The 22,356-nt window shown below is 41.1% G+C and overlaps 1 protein-coding gene across 3 annotated transcripts in view; it reads right to left on the bottom strand.

Annotated features, from left to right (window-relative positions):
- Nucleotides 1–22,356, bottom strand: part of CAMK1D (calcium/calmodulin dependent protein kinase ID) — a 230,115-nt gene that overhangs the window by 38,639 nt on the left and 169,120 nt on the right. For all 3 annotated transcript variants that reach the window (XM_074869782.1, XM_074869783.1, XM_074869784.1), the window contains exons 4-5: nt 8,684–8,822; nt 4,975–5,101 (exon numbers count right to left, since the gene is read on the bottom strand). In XM_074869782.1, the coding sequence (XP_074725883.1) occupies nt 4,975–5,101; nt 8,684–8,822 (266 nt within the window). The remainder of the gene's footprint in view (nt 1–4,974; nt 5,102–8,683; nt 8,823–22,356) is intronic.

Below are 22,356 nucleotides of genomic sequence, written 5' to 3'. Positions count from 1 at the left end.
CATGCCAGAAGGAAAGAGGCATTTGAACAAAGGGTGATGGTTTTGAAGATCCCCATAGGAGTGACAAATCAGCAGGCTGCCGTAAATGTGGGAGGAATAGAAAGAGCTAAACAAGGTTAAAATAACCAGGGACCTGCTTACATTGGGCAGGGACATAGCTCAGCTGGCCAAGCAAATTGGCCTGGTGCAATCAGGACTAGTAGTTCAGCTGGTAACTATTTTAGTGCCAGATTCCATCACGTAGGCACATCCCGCAAGTAAAGAAGGGGAAACATGAATGGGCTGCACAGGTACGAGGTGGCCATGAAATCTGAGAGGGAAGGTGAGAAACAGGCAGAGTTTGTAAGGGATACCAAAGGGAGAAGGTGCCAGTCCCATAGCTGAGGACTCTTGAAGATACCACCTCAAGAAGACGGACAGAGAGGAACAACCCTGCACTACTGAGAAGATGGTTAGATGCATGAAGGGCCAACCCAGCCCCTCTCCTGAAGCCAAAGACAGTCCAAGAGCAGTGTGAGCTCCTCTGCCACCGTACAAAGTGCCTTCCTTACGGTGCAAACAAGTTAAGAGGTATATGAAGCAGCTTCATCACAAGACCAGAGTTCCTCTTCCACTGACTCCTGGGATGAAAGCAACTTCTTTCCCTCTTTCACACAGTCCTCCAGTGTTCATCTTGTTCTAGTTGGCCAAGATTTTGAAGTTTGGGGCTGTTTCTGAAGGACAGCAGGGTTTCAGTGCAGTGTTGCTGGCTTCCTGTGCTCCTGTTGTCCCTATTTCATGTTGCTGAGTCAGATTTAGATAGCTGTCATGGAACCTAACGCAGCTACAACCACACACAAGCAAACCCCAATTCAGGAGATGACAATGGAGCTGAACAATCACAATGTCACAAGCAAACCCTGGTGAGAGCGGTTCCCATGCTTTATTTTTACTTTATTACACATGTTACTGCCTAAACAACTCCTGGAGTTGCTTTCTGCTAATAAGAATATTCCAAAGGTTTATTGAATATTTTCAGACCTTCAACTCAAAGGATAATGAGTAAGTCAAAATTCAGCATGGAATTGCTTACTTAAATGCTTTGGTGTTGCGCAGGGCTACAATAAATGCATGGATTTGATACGATCTGAAATTGCTACTGGATTTCTGGCAGAGCTGGAAGTTGTGAAATGACCTTTCATAAAAGCACTACAGAAAATCAAAACAGTGAGTGAGGTGGGGTGTACAGGGACCAACCACACATCCAGGGCCCAGCCCAATTCCTACGACAGGGAAATACAAGAAAATTTTATCTGAAGTTGGGTTGGGACTCAGAGCAAGAATTTTAAATCTCAAAAGGATTAAGATATTAACCAGCCACCAACACAGTTCATAATTCAGCATTTCTGCAAAAGGAGATCAGAGTGCCCGAGACAGGCTTTCTAACATTTTTTCCAAACTTTTCAATGCTCCTAAGTGTCTTGCAAGTCTAAGTCCCATCTGCAGAAGTAACCAAAGCTTTTGAGAGACCAGCTCCCATGGAAAGTCAGTCAGTGAGACCTAATTCCCAAACAGCCCAAATCTTCTTAGAGGGCTTTTGCTGAGTGACTGGAGTCACCTCCTGGTGAGTGCCCAACTTAACATACTTCAAGGATGGCTCATTTTCAGGCAGTTTTGCACACCTCCTTCATCAAAATCAAGTTCTTATAAATGGTCTCAAGCTGAGCAGCCCAAACCTATGATGTTTAAAATGATAAATCAGTAATAGCTTATACACATCTTGCCCATAATCACACAGATCACTCAGGGTTTTGAAAACACCACTTCTCCAGTTTAGACGATGGGGTGGGTTCCATGCAAGCTAGTCCACACACCTAATTTGCAATGAAATGAGCCACACAAGCAGTCTCATTTTAACCAGTTTAAGGGGCTATCTAAAAGTTGGATGTCTAGTCCCAGCTCATCACCTAGACTCCTTCCATAAGAAATGCAGAGAGAGATAAGAATGATAAGCAGATAAGAAAATCGAAGATCTTTTCATTAGAAGAGGTTATCAGACTCTCTCATTATCAGACTCTCTCTTCAGGCAATAAACATTAAGATTTGCATCTTAACAAAAGTGGCTCAACCAATTGGGTTAAATTATCCTAACTGTCATCTTTTCACCATAGGACCAAAATCTCTGACAAAACTCCTGAACGAAAAATATCTCTGAAACTGCTGACAGTAATTTCAGCTGTAAGGCAGAGCCTTAAAACCTAATGTGCTAATGCACTACTGGTTATACACATTTTAGATATACTCTAATTTGATAAGTAATACTTTGATTTTCAGAAAGAAAACTGATATTTATTAAGAAGTTTAATTATAATTACAACCTCCCTTATTCAGTGAATGTCTGAACCACATAAGCAGGAATTTAGCGTCTCAGGTACCACTGTTTTTTGGAGACGAAACTATGAAAATTTGAGTTAAAAACTGAAGCACAAAGAGTTGAAAGTATATCCTAATCAGGGAAATTAGATAAAAATGACAGGGGGGATTGCATGCTTGCAAGTACTTGGGCACCAGACATGAGTTAAGATCAGGTCTACTACCAAGTCAGAAGCTTGTCCAGCACTTTGCGTAGCGGGATCCGACTGGGTCCATTTCTGGAGATGAAGTATAAATAGTAGCAGATGCTAATGACTTCTTAACAGAGCCCTGGGTGCCTTTGACATGTGATAGGTGCCTAAGTTTTTTTCCAGTAATTTAAAAGCAGAGTGGTTAAACTGGCAAAAATAATTAATTCCTCATAAAATCTTAGAAAATGGGTTGTTCTACATATCTTTAAAGAAAAGCACCAGGAAATGAGTTTTAAGTGATGGATCCCTGAGTGTTACTTCAATCCTAGGTAAAATGGATGGAGAAAAAAACCAAAAAGAGGTGACAGACAGGACACTTCATGGGCCAGCCCTGTGGCATGTGTCTGTCCCAATCCAGATGAGGACATATATTGATGTTGTGCCATTAGGAGGAAGGTCTCTTACATTTATTTGAGGGCATTAGGCAGGTGCTGCAAATTGGAGTGATGCTGGAAGGCATGAAAGCTTTCAGATGTGGGCAAATTGCAGACCATGTATGCAGAAGCCATGTCATCAGGTATAACACTCACAGAAGCCCATTGTGGGCATCACCACAGTGACTGACAGCAAAAATTTTCTGTGCTTGGAAAATGTTGTCTGGGCAACCAATTATATTAAAAAAAAAAAAAAAAGCAGCCCTGAAGAGGAGCTGTCTCCTGTACAAAAAAGAAATAGAACAAATATTTAGAGAGCTTTTCTTTATGAGAGAGGGGAAAAACTTCAGCACTTCAGAAATAAGCGGCCATGACCTCTTGAACCGTGATGAGTAAATCCTGTGTTCAGTAAGGTAACAACAGGCCTGGAAGCACTTGTGTAGCTATCAGCGCCCAGACCATGAGTAATGAGAGCTCTCAAACATCTCTGAAAGCACTACAATTCATGTCACATGCTCCAAGAGCTTCTTCTCCAAAATAGCAAGTTTTCTTATGTAAATGGATATGCTGAGAGGCCATATGAGATCACTCAGTGCCCAAGCAGAGTCATGTTCCCTCATTTTCATTAGCGCTTCAGAAAATATCATCTGAGCCTCCCTGTGTCTCGCAGACTTATTCTAGTCAGTGCCCATTTCAGAACAAAATAAAACATGTTAATTAAGGACAGAAGAGCTGACAGCAAAAAATTATGAAAATTGCTGTCTCAGCTCAATTCCTGCTAGTGATCTGGAAGATTTCCAGTCTGGTGTGATTACACAAGACAGCTAGTCAGGCTGTATACAGTGCATCCTGACTCATATGTCTTAAAATAAAAAAAATGATGGGTTGATAGCTTCACAATGGGAAACCAGAGAAATCTGCTCCTTTTCCTGATATTATCAGGATAGAGTGTGCCTGTGCAGCATGAAGATAATGTCCAGAAAAAGGTATTGCTGGGACAAATCTGCATCACTGTGTTATCACCACATAATTTGTTTGAGTTCTTGTACCATGGTATCATCAGAGCTATGAAAACAGGTGAGGTGGCAGCTGCAAAGCAAAAGGAGCCTCTGACTGCTGAAAAACATCAAGTCTTTCCTGTTGGAAAGATTTGAGACAAATCTATAGCTGGGGAAGAGACTGTCATTTTAGTTTAATGGATTTCATGGATACCCCAGAGATTAATTTTGCCATCTCAGCTGACTAGCTTGGTATTGTAGGAGGCAGAGGCTGGATGCCTTGTGCACAAAGTGAGCCTTTTAAACAGGGTTTGCTCAAACAGACCCTGGCATCACCTGCCATATAATTCTCACATTCAGTTACTTTAACTTTTTTAAAAGGATGCTGGTAAACACACTGCTGATCAGTAGCCTGATACAATCACTACTGAATGGACAGAAGAGCATAGAAGAAATGATAAGAAACAATTTGATACTGTCCAGGAAAGCCCGAGGATCTAAAGAGCTTTTGCATACTGACATCTGGGAGTCAGTAACTTAACATGGTTGTAACAGAGGATGACTGAATAAGTCTGAATAAATGTATCTCTTTCATTTTACTGTCTGCTGTCAGGGGAATCTGGCAAATGTTATCCTTTATGATTAAAATAATATGTTAAATTAGGTAAAGCTTCTTGGTTTTATAGGTGCTTGCAGAATTTGAGGCTATTCTTCATGTGCTCCTAATTTAGCTACAGGCAGTGTCTTTGAGAAGACTCATTTTGCAAAGGATTGAAATCATGAAAGTAAATCCCACAAACCCTGAGCTGGATTGCAGGATGGGGACCCAAAGGAGAAGAGCACACAAGGCAGAGCACCAGCAAGTTCTGAAATCTCTATTTCTAATGAACATCTGTAAAATCTCCAGTGGCACTGCAAAACTAGTATTACTCCCTTTTCACTATATGTCTGTATTGCAGCCGGGATAGAGTGGATGAACAGTATAAGAAAACCTCTTACCAACATAGCCAGGAGTTCCGCAGGCTGTGGACATCACATCTCCTTTACCCTCCATCTTTGACAATCCAAAGTCACTGATCATGATTTTTGACTCTTCATCCTGGCTGTAGTAAAGCAGGTTCTCAGGCTAGAAAGGAGAACAAACAAAGTGGGTTTTGAATATGTAAGTCCAGTAACAACGTCTGTTGGTTGATGAATTGATTTAATATAGTCCTTAGTTACATCATACACTAATATAGTTTTGTCCCCCTAAATCCTAAAGAGTTGCTCTTACAACCTATATGGAGAACAACTCCAGACTCCTGTATGGCAACTAATGGAAGAAGCTGACACCTTGACCTTTGAGTAACTTTCCTAGGATAACAAACTTCTCCTTTGGTAACACAAATAAGAACTAAGGCTCATCCCTTACTTGTGAGATGTGTCTGACATATCATCACTTCAGAGTGATAAAACAGAAGGATTCACTTGAAGGCAGGTAAATATGGTAAATCCAGTTAATGTAATGAAAAATTTTTATTCAGCGTTTAAAAAAAGAAAAAGAAAAACGGTTGGTATGAGAGAATTTTTATATCTTCTCCACTGGAAATAAACTGTTATGAGAGAGGAAATGGCTTTAAGGTTAACAGAGTTGCAGCAAGGATGTTTTAGCTAGAGCTGATTAGGGAAAAATGCTACATCACTAAGCACAGCAACTTCTTTATGCTGAGAGAAAACAAGAGTCACTCCACAAAGCCCTGTGACTTTATACCGACATCAGACAGGTTGCTACAGCGTATGCTACAGCATAGTCCTCCATCCATATGTTCTGAATGTGCTACTACTACACAGCAAAGCTCTAGCTAGGCACACTTCTTCCCCTACTTAATGTCTGAGCTAGCAAAAAGGTCCAGCATCTGCTAGCACTGTCATAGCCTGGGAGTAACAGGGTGCCATTGCACCACCCAGACCTTGGGGTCTTCATCTATAAAAGTGATGGATACCCAATATTTCAGCATAACCCTGGTGTGGACTTCTTGCCCAGAAGCTGGTACAAACGTTCACCCGCATGCAACACATTTTGTTTGTCAGCCCACTGTGTGCTCCAGGAAATGGCGAGAAGTAGCTGCAGCCACACAACATCATCAAACTCCTTGGGACACATCCAAGCCTGGATTTGTAAGGAGGAGCAATTTCCCTGCAGCAGCACCAGTACCTATCTTCCCTCCTCCATCCTGTAACTTCTGGGGAAAGCTGGGATGAAGAAACACAGGGGAGTGACGTTGCCTCCACCCCTCTCTGAGGTTCACATTTAGCCTCAAGTGGAGGTTAAAGCACTTTCTGGCTCCCTGGCCCCAGTGTGAGGCCACATAGTGAAGGCTTTATCCATGGGAAACAATGGCCATGAGAAGATCTACAAGCTGCATCCACAGCTGTGAGCCAGCTGGGACTGAGGCAGAAAGGGAAATTATTCTATTTGTAAAAATAATTATGAAGTTGTACCATTTATGTTTCTTATGATACCTCATAAGTCCAGTGCTTTAACTGGCTATTATAATGCTGACACTGTTTTCAGGCACCACGTGAGTTAGTTTTATGCCATGGTCTGCTCTTGGTTGGAGTTACTCCTGATTGTTACTAGAGCACTTCTGCTCTGCTGAGGGGTTGGTAGAGTTAGTATTAAGGGAAAACAATTATTTCCTAACGATTTCTGCTAATTCACCTCAGGCTCCCACTTACTCATATTTAGTAAGCCCAAGAAACCCACCCATTTAAAACTTAATCTTGTTTAAAACTCCTTTCAAAGAAGTCTGGTTCTTCAAGCTGATTAATTTTAAAAGTGATAACAAGGTGGTTCAGTATGAAGCAAAGCTGCTTGAGCCCTTCAGTCTTTTTGTACATCCTGGACTTCATCTGCTGCCATCTCTTGTTATCTGCTGCTGAGTTACTTAGATTAGAGACTTGGAGCCCAGATCTGCTTTTCCTAACTACAGCAAGTACTATTTTGGTATCTGAATAACACATAATTACAATAAATAATTGTTATAGATGTTTCATGGGGTTTATTTTTATACAGTGGATTCTTTCCCAGAGTTTCATTTTGGGGTTCACAATTTGAAACTTACACTTATCTTGATATTTTGAGATCATAAAAAGCCTTATTATATCCCTATTTTTGCCATCATGGTATGTTTGTGCTAACAGAAATTCACAGCAGGTGTTCCTCATATACCATATTTTATGAGTCATTTTAACAACTGATATGGTACTGACAAAGACTTGGAAACAAAAGTAAGAAAGAGAAAAAGAGCTAGTCTTTGCCCCAAAATATAACTGGGAATGTTGTTTTGACCTAAATTCAGCATGTCCTTACATAAAGTCTGGAAGTAATTTGTTGATGAATCCACTTCCCATTTACCAGATCTCATATTTTATTATAGGAATTTTAAATAAGATTAATCTGTTTTAAAGTGAGAGCTATAGCCTTTCTTTAAATTATGAAGACAGGAATGAATATTAAGAGCTTGTACAATGGAGTATCTGAATTAAGAGGACTTGGACCTCCCTCCAAAAACACTGGTGGCAGAAAGAAGCCTTAAGTTATTTCCTACGAACTGAACTTGGGAGAAAGCTGGTCATGTTAAAATACTAAATGATGCTTCCATATTGAAATGTGGTGGAACTCTTAATAAATATGAGAATATTTCTATGTACTTTAGCGTAAGAACATAGGGAACTGAGAGGATACATGAAGGTTGTAGGAGATGGAAGTGCCTCCTTACAGAAAACCCAAGAAAACTTCCTTGTGGCTCTTGACTCCACTAATGTTCATTAAGTCTTTATACACAATATGACCTGTTTAGCCAAATTCCCCTCTCTTTACATGGGTACAGTTCAAAGCCACAACAACAACATCCAAGGAAACTCCTGTTTGGAGCATGCCTTCAAAAACAGAAGTGTTATTTCATTTACTGAATTCTTTATTTCTGGCAGTAAACTTTGATAGAACTCAGGAACTGAACCCACAGTTTTCTTTTGACATTTATATCTTTTTCTACTGTCTTCTGCTAATTTGTTATTTAAGATACTAAAGATGGGGAGGATTAGCTGTGTGTTATGAAATCCAAGCCTTTCTGCTTATCTTACTGACAGTTTAAGATATTGGAAGGAGACAATACAGAAATAATGTTGGGTTTGGTTTTTTTTTACCAGAAAAGCTGAGAGTTTTTGATGTGATAACACAGTACAGCTGAAATCAAAATTATCTAAAACTCACATTGGCACACAATGTTCCTTAGAAGAGTCCTTGCTGTTAACAGTGGCTGCAAAAACACTGGTCCAAATTACGCGATAGGAAAACATTCAACTTTCCTACACTATTTATTGTTACTAATTATTATTAAGTAAAAGTAAATTTAGCACAGCAAATTTGCAAGATACTTCACAGCAGTAAACACATCCCAGTTGAGATGAGTTTCCTGCCTTAATGTAACATTTCGGGTCTTAATGAATGACTTTTTCCCCACATCATATGTGCAAAACTCCCATTGTAACAGTGTTGATTGTCCTCATTAAAACCAATTATGATGGAAGGTTATGAAGCCTTCAGAGCATCCCTCTTATGAAACAGCCAGTCCCAGTGGAGGCTGGATTTACATGTGTTAGACTCACATAATTATGCAACCTTCATTAACACTGCCCAGAGGACTGAGTCACACCGTGGTTGTACCTTGAGGTCCCTGTGCACGATGCCCATTCGGTGCAGGTAGTAGACGGCATCCAGGACCTGCCGGATGAGGGTGCTGGCGTCCTTCTCAGTGTAGAAACCTTTCTCAACAATGCGGTCGAAAAGCTCTCCCCCAGACACTCTGGAAAACATGACGGGACGCAGAAGTGTGAGGACATGCTTTGCAATGTGCTTTCTACCTCACTAAAGGATGGTGAAGGTCATGCCCTGGCCACAGGCAGTCCAAACACACGCCCATCTGGAGCTCTGGGGGCTCTCCCACTGTCCCAACAAGCATTTGTTTTGGTTTTCTCATAGTCCAACGACTGGTCATGCTATAATGAAAAGTAAAATCCATCACACATCAGAGAGTGGTCAAAGACTCCCTAAAACTTGCAAAGGGAAATCACAACAATCCCCCAGCAAGGGCCAGGGAAGCAGACACCAGTTTCCACACTGTCCCACCCTAGGGAACTCTGCATAGGCAAATTCAGTCTGCCCTTCCTGCTGTGCTGGCCCACTGAGATTGTAAGGCTCCCTACTAGTAGGATCCCTTGGGATTCACTTTTCACTCCCCCAAGCAAGGCTGAGGTTTTTCCCTGGAGGAATGGTGCCACTCTCCTTTTCCCACCAGTGAGTGAAATGCATACAGTAGTAGCTGCCAGTACCCATAGAGTGTTAGTTTATTAAACGACTCTGTCTCTGGCAATTTTAAATGCTCTCAGAGGTCCCCCCCTTTACTCATACATGCACATTCATTTATCAGCATCCACAAACTCTTTAGGCAGAGCACAGCCTCTGCCCAACACTGGTAGCAGACAGTTATTGATGAGGGAGAGCAGATTATCAGCGCAATTAATCACCAGATGACACAGATGGGGAAAGGATTCCACAACTCAAAGAGGAAAGAAAGTAAAACCTTGACATCCCACTATTTAATGCCTGCTATAGTACGCTTTTCCTCTGCCCTGCTAGAAATAACATGTTCTGAACCCAATCTTAAATAAAGAATGGACACATTAAAACCCCCTGGAGGAGTATCTGGGGAAACAAAAAAGGAAAGAAATGTCTGAGTAATTGAAATAATAAAACTGTCAGCAAAAAACTGCCCTACTAGGGTAAATAAAAGATTTCAATTTTAACAAGCAAAACCTATTAAAAAATAAAATGTATGCGATATGTTTTTTCAGCAAGTTGCACCACTTAGCATATCATAAATAGCACAGTAAAACTTTCTTTAAAAACAAACCTAATAAAGGGAAAATAATAAATTATTACAGTCATTAAATACATATGGTCTGGGAGCTTGCCATTGTATGAACACTAGGTAATTCAGCCACTCCAAGCAATAATCTGCTTGAATAATGCCATGAAGTCACTTCCTAGGGAAGTTTGGAGCCAGAATGGGAGAGAAGGCTACTGCTAAAGACGAACACATTCAACTTCGAAATTGAAAAACAACCTTGGAAGAAAAAAAATAAACCAGATAATCCTCCTATTAAGTGCTAGGCAAACAAACCAAATAGCTTTCTAAAATATTGGCATCAAACTCAAACTCTGCAGTAAAGGTGAAGTTCACCCAGGGTCTGAAGTCCACCCAAGAGACCCCTGGCCGAGCCAGCAGCCCTGGGGCTTGCTGCTTGCTGCTGACAGAGAGAGGCTGGAGCAGCAGTGCTGGGCTGACAGCAGGGCAGGGGTAAGCCCCTGGTACTGTACTGAATTGGAGAGCCTGTGACTCCTGGCACAGCGGGGAAGGAGGCATGGCAGGCTGAGGCTGCACGGGCAGAAGTTGCATCGCACAACAACCTGTGCTGAGATGACACCCTGAACATTGCACAGAAAAACTTGAATTAAAAACCCTTCTTTCCTAGTTTCTTACAACAGGAGTTTTATTTATCATATATATATGTATATATACATATGTATATATACACAGGGTGTTGCTTCAAGCTCCTCTCAGCCCTACACCCTTTGCCCAACCCATTGCGCGCCTTGCCGAGGGAGAATGGACACACCTCTGCCTTGCTGTTCACTGAATGCAGACACAGTTTTATTGAATCTGGCTCTTATTAGCTGACTGTCTTTTTATATTTCCCCTGCAGCCCTTTTGTTTCCCGTGGATTGATTGCACTGAAAATTGAGCCCACGCAGTAATTAGTATAACTAAATACAGCACATTTCCCCATGAAAATGCAGTGCGTGCTGTTTTGCAATTTCATACAGTTACTTTTGTTATATTCAAGAGATGGACTGCTTTAGCAGACACTGATTTACATCACGTGCTTTCCTGCACAATGACTCTCTCCTTCAATGTTTGCAGAGAGTATACTTCCACAAAAATTTTTTCATTAAAATGACAAAATTTCCCTCCATGCCAGCTCAATCCCTATCCCCCTTAAGCTTCATTCTTTAATCAAAAGCTTTTCTTAGTCAAATTTAGTCCAGTGGATCTACTGTACCCAGGCTAAATCTGTTTATAATTTTATTTCAACACACGGAAAATATTTGCAACCTCTTAAATGATGTATCGCAAACCAGAGCTTAATCCAAGGACTCAGGAGGAACAGCTGGTAAGTTTGCAGCCACTTGCTTATTCAGATTGTCAACAGCATCCCAGGTACATGCAGAGAGTTGAGGGATCTGTGCTCCTATTTATTCGTATCGTAACTTTGTGTAATGGTATATGGGATTTGTATTACATGTTTGCAGTCACCTATAGAGTCTCCCTGGTGGGGGAAAGAGTTATGGCTGGGGTTCACCTCCCAGGGATACTCTGTAACTTAGCACCCAAGGCCATGGCTACTTTCCATATGGAGCTTACGTCCATATGGCTTTTATCCTCCAAAATAGGGTTAACTCAACTGTAATGTCGTTGGGAATGCTGCTCCCAGTATGGTGCCCAAGGACTGACATAAGTCAATGCTCTTCCAGGAGCAAACCTGCAAGGGCAGCTGTGGGAGAGCATCTGAGCTTTAAACTCATGGTGGAGATGTAGCCTCTTTGTCTAAAGCTGGTCTTGATCCCAACTCTCTCTACCCTGCTGAGACAGGATTTGGCATCCTACTCTGAACAGACCTGGGCACTCACAAAGTGCTGCTGAAAGTTCTTTGTTCCAGTCTTGGGATAATTTATTATTTTTTTTACTGGCAGCACCAGCTTTGCACTTTGTATGGCAATTTTGAGCAGTGCACAGGAGGCAAGAGTTGAAACTGCAGGCAGTAAGAGCAGGATTAGGTCTTTGTCTTCAAGAAATTTAAGACAAAATTTTCTGACCAGAAAGCGAGGGTACAGGGATTTCTCATTAGTGGAAGAGGACTGCTCCTGTCTTGCAGCTGGCACTGGCTCATGGAGCTGGACACACTGTCCCAAACAACAACATAAGGAACCTTTTCCCCTGCTGATTTCAATCTTGCTTCTTAGCAAAGAAAAAGTCAGAGGAGGAGTAGCCAAGTGCAGTTACTTGAAAAGCATTTAACCCTGGGAACAGCTCAAGTGTCACACCGCAATCCAGAGTAGCATTACCCCTGTCCAGGGACTCAGAGCTGGGCAAAAACCAGCAAAGTGGCTGCAGCTGCAGCTTCTGTATGGATGCGTGCTGGGACCGCCTGCAAGGTGTGTGCGGCTCCATCCCTTGGTCCTTGCTCGGCCACCAAACAGTGGCTTTCCCCTGGTTCACCAAACAACATGGGGAAAGACCAGCACTTGGAGAAGGAGCTGAGCTGGGTGTCCACATCACACATGGACACCCCAGCATATGCCTTGCCTGGCTCCAGGAATATAGGAAAAAATTTCAAAACAATGCCGAGAAGATTCATTTAGTTTAGAATGAAAGAAACCCCAAATCCATCCATCCATAAATATGAATACTTTTCACTTCTACTATATCTTTTACCTGAGGCTATGTGCCTTTAGTACATATCATTGACTATCAACATGAGGAAGGCCAGAATAAACATTATTTCCATTTTCTCATTGCAGGAAATAGAGAAAGACAGAAACTCTCAGTCCTGACCCAATGAAACAGCCAGGACATACAATAATGTCCTCTTCCACAAACTCTACCCCACTAAGAATCATAGAATCATATAATCGTTTAGGTTGGAAAAGACCTTTAAGATCATCGAGTCCAACCATTAACCTAACACTGCCAAGTCCACCACTAAACCATGTCCCTAAGTGCCACATCTTCACGTCTTTTAAATACCTCCAGAGATGGTGACTCAACCCCTTCCCTGGGCAGCCTGTTCCAGTGTTTGACAACCCTTTCAGTGAAGACATTTTTCCTAATATCCAATCTAAACCTCCCCTGGCGCAACTTAAGGCCGTTTCCTCTCATCCTATCGCTTGTTACTTGGGAGAAGAGACCAACACCCACCTCGCTACAACCTCCTTTCAGGTAGTTGTAGAAAGCAACTCCCCTGAGCCTCCTTTTCTCCAGGCTAAACAACCACCATTCCCTCAGCCACTCCTCATAAGACTTGTGCTCTAGACCCTTCACCAGCTTCGTTGCCCTTCTTTCTTTGACACTCTCCAGCACCTCAACATCTTTCTTGTAGTGAGGGGTCCAAAACTGAACACACTATTTGAGGTGCGGCCTCACCAGTGCCGAGCAGAGGGGGACAATCACTCCCCTAGTCCTGCTGGCCACACTATTTCTGATACAAGAAAGATGCATTACCATCAAAACCCAGATTGAAGAGGAGCAGTAGGACACAACTTGACCATATGAAAAATAAGACAGAATCTGTAATTCTGACGGGGAGACACAGATTGCAATCTGGTTCCAGGGTTTCCTGAAATAAAAGCTTCCGGATCTAGCATTTCATTAAGGAGACTTCATGTATCAGTCATGGAGATGATGCAAATCTTTCAGAGGATCTAGCCTGGTGCTGGAGTTTGCAATAAACTCTCACAATCCTCTGGTCTTGGGTCAGCTATAGAAAATTTGCCCAGCTCTAATGAATATGAACAAGGAAACAGAGACAGATGTTAAAAACAGAATTGGTGTCCATTGTTATATTTTTAATCTTTTCTTTTCCTGGCTGGATTTGTGGATTTTGCCTCTTGTTTATTCCCAGTTCGGTGTTTAACTGTAGATCCAAACCTCCAGCACAGGCTGCCACACCGAGTGTCTCACTTTAGGACAGGTTTCAAAAAACTTTGAAAATGTCAATGGTTTTGTGTATATGGATGAGCTACCTCATTATTTGGGCTCTGTATGTGTCCAGTGTTGGCTGAACACCCTGCACAGAGAGTAAAAAAGGACCCTGGAAGACCTCATAATCCTCATTAGAGACAAAGAAGAGGTCACTCTAGCAGTGTCCTAATAATTATTAAGGCTCTGTTCAAGGGTTGGTGTCAGTCCTTGTCACTACACAGTTTCTATATTTTTGTAATTTCTAATTTACAGATGTAACTTGGGCGAGATGAGGAAACATTTCGGTGTTAGTATTACACCTTTGCTTTACATTAACCCATTTCACCATAAAGTTCATCAGGAAAGAGCTAAACTGGCAAACAAAAAGAAAACAGCCCCTGCTGCAGGTGAGGAGGAAGGATGTGATCAGCCTTTTCCTGAAGCAACCAATTCCTTTGCAGTACCATCAGGAAAGCAGAATGTCCAAAGTTTCAAATAAAACTTTTGATTAAAGACGATCACCAAACAAAAACTCACTCATAATTTAAGGCTCCTAAACTCATAAACACAAACCAAGAGCCATTCTCCCTGAATTTCTGATGTTTCTGTCAGCTGCAGGTCAGTCTACCATGTACCTGCCAGACCACCACCACAGCGGGGCTGCCTGGCAGGGGACATCCCTATGTATGTTAGCCTTCAGGTAAATAAATCCATGAATAAAAGAACAAATATATGCTGGAATGCAAAAGATTTTAGTCATATATTGATATTAATGTATTCATGTTACCCTTTCTTTCCCTTGCTGGTACCATCTGCATGTACAGATATATCTTCTCATTTATTCACCCCTGCATCCCCCACTGTTATCAAGTGTAGGAACCTTTCTGCTTGTTTTAGGAGCTTGAAAAATAACACCCTTTGAAATATCACTTTGACTTCTTGGCCATTTGGCAAAACAATGACGTTTTTCTTTTCTGTCTCTTTTGGAGTACAGGATGGAATTGTTCTGGATTGTTTACTACTTGACCGTTTAATTGCTTTTTATAAAAAGTCTTACTGATGAACTCATCAGTGGTAGATTTACGCAAAGAATCCCATCAAAGTTATTCAGAGCTTGTAGGCTTTTCTCTCCAGGAGTAATGTGAAGTTCACCTGATGCTTCACTGCAGCTCAGGCCTCCATTGGACAAGTCATCAAAGCACCACCATGATGGGTTAGAAGAAGCAGTGTGGAAAGGCAGAGGTGTCCCTAGGCACTAGTTAATACTGTTTAAACCTGCAGATTAGGGATGCCTGATGAAGAGGGCTGATTTCAGAAATTTGGAGCAGGAGGCATCCCAAGCCAATATGAAAAATAAGTTAAATACGAGCATTACCCTGAATTGTGAACAGCTTACTGATTAGAAGTTACATGTTCACGGTTTCCTACAATATGAATCAGAAAAATCACATAACTCAGTCTTTGGGGCATAAAGCTGGAAATGTGAGGTGAGATAAGAAAGACTGAAGGGACCGTTCCTGGGAAGTTCTGGCTTTGAGTATTACTTTTCTCTAATGAAGGAATTCTTATTAATGAAAATACTTCCATTTTTAAAATTTATTTTGTTTTTAATGCAGGGCTTTTCTGTTTGGCTTTAAGCTTCCTCTGCATTGTGAAAATGCACGAGAACCGGAAAGCAAACCTGGTCAGAGAAATTAGTTGCCCTCATCTTATTGTTCAAATGATGTAACACATAAAAAGAAAATGAGTAAACAGATTAATAGATTTTAGACCCAGAAAGGAACATTATGATTATTCAGTCTGAACTCTTGCAAATATAAGTACATGATTAAAATTCTCCTTGTGCCAATAATCTAAGGTGTTAATGAGGCAGGGACAGAAATTGCTATAGAAATACTGTATGTCCTACAGAAACTTGCCTTATTCAGGATACAACTGCACTGGCTTTGTCATTTGCAGCACATCATAAAATATATAGCTTGAACAAGGCAAGGACTTTCCTTGTTATTGTAGCTTTAAATCACTCACCTTAAAATCCGACGGTAACATAAATATATGGTCCAAGGCCACCAAAAAAAGGATGTGGGATTAATTTTGGCTTATTTTTCTAGAACACAGTTGTGTGCATGTGGTAGAGAAGGATGGATGAGTGTTAGCACCCTCTCCTTTGACAGTGCTGTTCAAGGCAATGTTGCTGCGGGATTTATTCTGGGGGGCTGATGGTTCCTCAGCTCTTCATCACCACTGTGGTGGTGGCTGCACAGAGGGCTGCCCCACAACCTGAGGGGTTGTTTTGGAAAAGTCTGGGCAAAATTGGTGTGGTCATCTCTCAGAACCAAACTGAGCAAACTAGAAGAGTTTTTTCCCTGCGTTAAAAGTTTCATATGACATTTGCTGAGCAGCAACCTGAGTAAGGTTGTGCTTTGTAGAACAGACTTCTGTTTCCACTGGGACAAGAGCATTAAGTCTCTGGAAATCTCAACTCAAGAATGTAGTGTAGTTTGGCAGTTAAAATTTTTGGAGACATTTTCCTTCATAGAATCCCTACTGTGGAGGTCTTTTGAGGTCCCTGATTTTTTGAGGTCAATGCTGTCTTGTTTTATTAAAAATTTCATTCTGTATTCAAATATTCAACATTATATTCAAAATTTCCCCTGGTTCCATAAGCTGTAAAAAGTGTGACAGCACTAATAGCAACAAAATGACAAAGGACCTTAGGTTTTAAGTCTCTTGTGACTAAACCTTACTGACTGACAGCTTATGACAGCCCTTCAAATGCCAGCAGCCCATTTGCCTCCATCTACGCTTGTCCCACAGGCAGTGGTGTGTGGAGGAGACCTAGGACCTGCCAGCTACACCAATGTTCCCCCAGTGCTGCCATCACAGTTTATGAGGCACGTATCTGGAGTGAAGCAACCTGCACTGATAACCCCACCATGTAATCAAATCCTAAGGAATGTTGTAGCAAACTTTCATATCTCTAGTGCTCTGCTGAGGTCTGCAAACACCATGATGAGAAGAAGATGAGCACATCTTTTTTCTAATCTTCTGAGCTCTTACAGTTTGATTGGCACCTCCACAGGAGCCAAGGAATAATCTAGTATTAGCAGCTTGATCACACCACAGTGTGCTCCTTGCCATTTTAAAAAAGACCTATGGAGGATGGTGAAACACTGGAGCAGGTTGCCCAGAGTGGTTGTAAATGCCTCATCACTGGAAACATTCAAGGTCAGGTTGGACAGGGCTCTGAGCAACCTAATTGAATTGAAGACGTCCCTGATCATTGCAAGGTGGTTGGACTAGATGACCTTTAAAGGTCCCTTCCAACTCTTTCAGCTGTGCCCACTATGTCAGTCAATCATTTGATGTCATCACATGGGAATCCATACATACAACAGACTCACCACAGATTTCATTGTGAAAAAAAACAGCATTTAAAAAAAGTCACTAAAATATGCACAGTATGCATTAAATAACTCAAAAGTTTAATTTTAAAGAAGCAATTACTCCCTGATTTATCCATTTCCTTATGTGAGATGTCAGTAAATCAGCCCAATCACTCTTGCTCATTGTGTATATATATATATTTATCCACATGCAATTTTGTTGCCTTAACCTTTCTCACTTTGCTTCTCGAAAATGGAAAGTAGAGCTCTGTAGACAAACCACAACACAAAATATGTTTTCCAGTATCTGAGGGCTGGAACAATGTATTTCCTAACTGCTGTCATATTCCTCCAGCTCTCCATAAAATAAGCAGATAGTTAAAATCTGGAGGAGATTCCTCACCTGACAGCAATTTAAAAGTAGGTCATGTTTCAGCACTAATAGGTTGAGTTTGTTTTCCTTTTGACTTGTTTTCCAATGGAAACCAACCTCGATGTCCTGCCAGCATTAACTAGGAAGAACAGACCTAAAAATAATGAGAACCGATGTCTCTGAAAATGGATACTGTAAATTATGCAGTGTATAGTAAACAATTATGAAATATAAGATGAATGCAACACTAAGAATTATCCTAAATATCAAAAAGGACCACAGAAAAGTACAGTAAAGTCACTCTCAGCTGGGGTTTAAACATCCCAGCTTTTCTGTGAATAACACTTCATAGAAACTTGCTTTTGTGTGTATATTCCTCTTTCTGAGTCTGATTTTCACATACTTTCTCACAAGCTTGCAGGCAGATGTTATCATGGAAATAGTCGAGGTTAAGATAATATTGAGTAATACTTGCCTCAGTGCAGAAAGAGCTCTGAAGCTCCTTATATCACCTGTATCTCACATAAATTTTTTTTTTTTTTAGCTTTTCTGTAGGATGTACAACTTTGAGTTGTCCCTCTGTTCTAGACAAACACAATGAAGGATAATTTATTTTGAACCAAAAAAAAAAAGAAATGCAGTCAACTGGTCAAGATATGCTGTTGCAAAAATCAACTTGCCAAGCAGTTGGTAGAAACAATACATTGGGAGCTAAATATTAAAACCAAATAGTCCAACTGAACTCTAAATGATACACGTATCTTGTTTTATCAAACTGTAACAACAACCATATATATATTTTAAAAGTCATTAATGTGATCTTTAACTTTTGAGAAAGTGTGAAGAAACTTGCAGACAATTGATAGAGAAAACCACAAAATTCTAGTTGCTTCTAATGAAGTATTTCTTAAGAAATCTGCAAGTAACTAAAGTAAAAATCAGGAAGTAAATGTTGGAGTTATTAAGGACAGTTCTCTGAAATGCTGTGGCCGTGAAAAAAAAAGCAGAAGGTTTGGGAGAAAACTGAGTGTAAAGGAGAAAAACATTTGTCCCCTAAATACCCATGGTGCACTCACACCTTCAATATTTTTGACAAAGTTCATCTCACCCAGTCTTGCAAGTCTACAGAATAAGCACCCCTATGAGAGCTACCACCCTCATCTCCTTCAGCCAATGTAAGGAAGGAGGCATTTCTAGGGTGTGATGTTGCTAAGAGCACACTTCAGGGTGTGAGGAACAGAAATGTCCATTTCTGTTCATTCAGACAAATCACACCTTCATGAGCTTTATGGAAAAGATGCTTTTGCCAAAAGTATAATCAAACTTGGGAAAGCGCAGGCAAGAAAAGCAAGCAGGACCAGAGAGCTTCTCCATGAAAAGAGAGATCACATTTACAAAGAAAAGAGATGACAGAGGAGATACAATAGCGCTCTACAAAATCATGAAAAGGATGGAGCATGGAAAAGAGAAGCATAAGGAATTATTTCACACCACAAGATGAGAAGTGGGGGACCTAATGGAATTAGCAGGTGGTGGATTCAAGATAAAAGCCTTTGTCAAATGAGGAGCAATCCTGAAATAGACAAATCTTTGGTATGACCCAATAAAACGGCACTCATATTCTTATGTTTGTGCTCATCAAATTAATTATTAAATTATTCACTCATCTCTGGTCTGAATGTGCATACCTACATTAAGGGAGTCTTTTGATTCATTCACTTAAAATCAAATATGACAGATTCATAGATTTTAAAGCCATTATGATAATCTAATCTGACTCCAGACAAAACAAAGACTGTACAATTTTTACCTTGGATCCATAGCTCCTGGCTGGACAAAAGACTATCATTTAGCAGTGTAGCCAGGCTTGACTTAGAAGATACCACTAATCCCTTGTCTGCTTTGTCCAGTGCTTAATTACACACACTGACTAATTACATTGAGGTTTTTTTCCAGTGACAACTTCTGATGTCCTGTCATTGGATCCCTTTCAACACTGACTGCAGACTCTTTAGCTATATTAAAGCAACCTTACTCCTTTTAGGTTTTGGTAAGTTCATTTTTTGCTGCTTCTATCTGATATTTCTTTCCAATAAAATTAAATTCAACAGCTAATTTCACAGCCTCTGTGAAGAGCTGACTAGAAGCTGACTGCATACACAGCGATGCTCATTTCCAATTCTCCATTTGGAAACTTAAATTACCATGTTAAGTATCTTCACTTACATCTGCATCAGTAATGATCTGGCCATTCCTGGACAGGATATGGACCAGTACTAAGTATCTGTATTTCAATACTGAATCAAGTATAATCTAAATAGAATATAGAGTTTCCAATTACTATTCTCTTCTGAACATAATTCATTCAGTCTACTACATCTCATGATGTTTATCTTAACACTGTTCAACCAAGATATCCTTGTTTTCCACAGCAAAGAGTGAATTTCTCCAATTTTGAGCAGTGTAGAGACATCAAACTGAATTCTTACCACTCAGATGCAGTCTCAGCTACATAAAACTTATGTGACTGTTTAGAGCAATATTATATCCTTAGCCAGTAAATTCAGTTTCAACTGGAGCTGCAAGGACACTTGTAATGTCATTGGAAGAACCAGGAGGAACAGGTATTGAATTTGGAAACCTTAGGATTGAACACAAGTTGATTAATCTTTTGCCCAGTCATCTCTAAAGAGGGACAGCTGACAGAGGCCATGGTGAGTGGGGATGAGTGGCATACACAACCAGATCAAAACTGTTAAAAGCAGTTTATGGCAAACACACTGGTCTAAATCCCACTGCTCCAACCTCACTGCAATCCATGAGGCTGAGCACACCTTGCTATGTCCCACCCAAGACTTTCCTCTCACCTACCTTATTAATCGCTATTTTTCACATTACTCATTCTTTTCCAGCTCCGTGCATGAAGCCTGTGAGTGGACGTGATTCATGATGCTGCTTATGCATTGCTGACAAGCCAGAAACAGCACTCATGACTAAAGCTTCATGTTTATTTGCAGATCGCCAGCTGCCTTCTCCCATTAGCAAGAGCTAATTTCCAAGCTGCGCCCTTTGCACAGATAAGGCACAGCAGGGACCAGGAGGACCTGCTGATTTATTGTGGTTTGGCTGGAGGGTGGGCAGCACAGATATTCTCTCACGGCCTTGAGGGAAGATTTATGATGTACAAAAGAGGCAGTTTCTTAAAAAAAAAAAGGCATCTGGTCCTAATTCCTGATATTCTCCAAAAAACCCAGGAGTCAGGCATGTGAAGCACCAAGGCTCATGTGATTTCTGCTCTTCAGTGACCATGGGATGAGCTCCTCAAGGAGATGCTGTCCACCGCATCCCCATGAGAGATGGGAGGAATGAGATGCCACCAGCAGCCAATGAAGCAAGCAGGCAAAACTGGCCAGCAGAAAGGACAGCCTCCAAAAATGCTGGGAAACCACGAGTGAAACTAGCTGGGCATGGAGAGGACAGAAAGGACAATCCTGCCAACACCCAGTGCTTGCTCAGTCCATGTTGGCTGCCTGGCACTAAAACCAGGTACCACAGCCACAGATTTATTGGTTTTATTCTATGCAGTAGCTGAATTTACTGCCTTTTGAAAGAAAAAAAACCCCACCCTTCCTGGAGGGAAAGTATTTGTTAAAAGATATATTAGGATCATAGTACACAAAGAGAAAGTTTCCAGAATGTCCTACATAAAACAAATGTGCCCTGGGGCTTATTTTAATAATTCTTCAATTATTGCCTTACTGGTGGCTGATTTAGTCCAGGCCATTGAGAAGTTTCTAATGGAAATGATCAATTCATCATGGAGACAACTTCCAAGAATCTAATCATACTGATGAAAACAGGCACATGTTCATGCTAATAATGAAGACTCCAACAAAAGAAAGAACATTTCATGTATCTGTTATTTTTAAAGGTAGCTATTCGTTCCTGCGTCAAAAAAACAGGCTGGCTGAGTGCCAGGCATCCTGGTTTTTACTGGGACTGTCCCATGGCCTTGGGAGAGATTTTAAATAACCACTCATACATTATTGCTCCAAGGCTGATGTCTATTCCAACACTTTACACAGTTGCCTTGACACAGAAAACAAAAGTCTCCAGCTAATTCTTCGTTAATCAACACAAGTAGTTCCACAGTAATTTTATTTTCAAGACAGAAGCACAAATCAATGCCAACAAGCAAACTTATAGTTCATGCTCAATATTTTAGGAGTTTGTGTTACCATTGCTGTGTCTATTTCCATAATATCTTTTAATAGGTGAATTAGTGACAAACTAAAAGCTGATGCTTGAAAAAAGCAAAACCATGATTGATACATCAAATACTCAAAGTTAGCTGGAAAAATAGAGAAAAGCTGAACCAGATCATCTTAGATCCAGTAATCTGTGGGAACTACACCCAGTACCAAAAGCTCAGTACAGCACAGTTCAACAGCAAGAGCTGGGTCATCTTCCCAAAGTCAGACCATCAGTGTGTGGACGGCAGTGGCACTGGGGCATGGCACAGTGACACTCGTCTCCATCCTACTTGACAGCACCACAAAAATCCCTCCTCCCAGGAGTGGTACTCCAAAGGCAGCTCCTTGGAAGCACCACCCCAAAGCAAAGAGTGGGGACATGGTCCTCATTTCCCTCAAGCCCCCCAACCTCCAAAGCATCCAACAGGACTATCCTGAAGCCTCAGAGATAACTTGCTGCCTCCTACTTCTTGCCATGCACGGTGCCCAGTTATTCCTTGAACTCTACCTCCTGGGGACCATAAAGG

The sequence above is a fragment of the Strix uralensis genome, chromosome 5, assembly GCF_047716275.1.
Source record: "Strix uralensis isolate ZFMK-TIS-50842 chromosome 5, bStrUra1, whole genome shotgun sequence".
Taxonomy (NCBI): Eukaryota; Metazoa; Chordata; class Aves; order Strigiformes; family Strigidae; genus Strix; species Strix uralensis.
The sequence above is the reverse complement of the archived record's forward strand: the minus strand, read 5'-3'. Positions and strand labels throughout refer to the sequence as shown.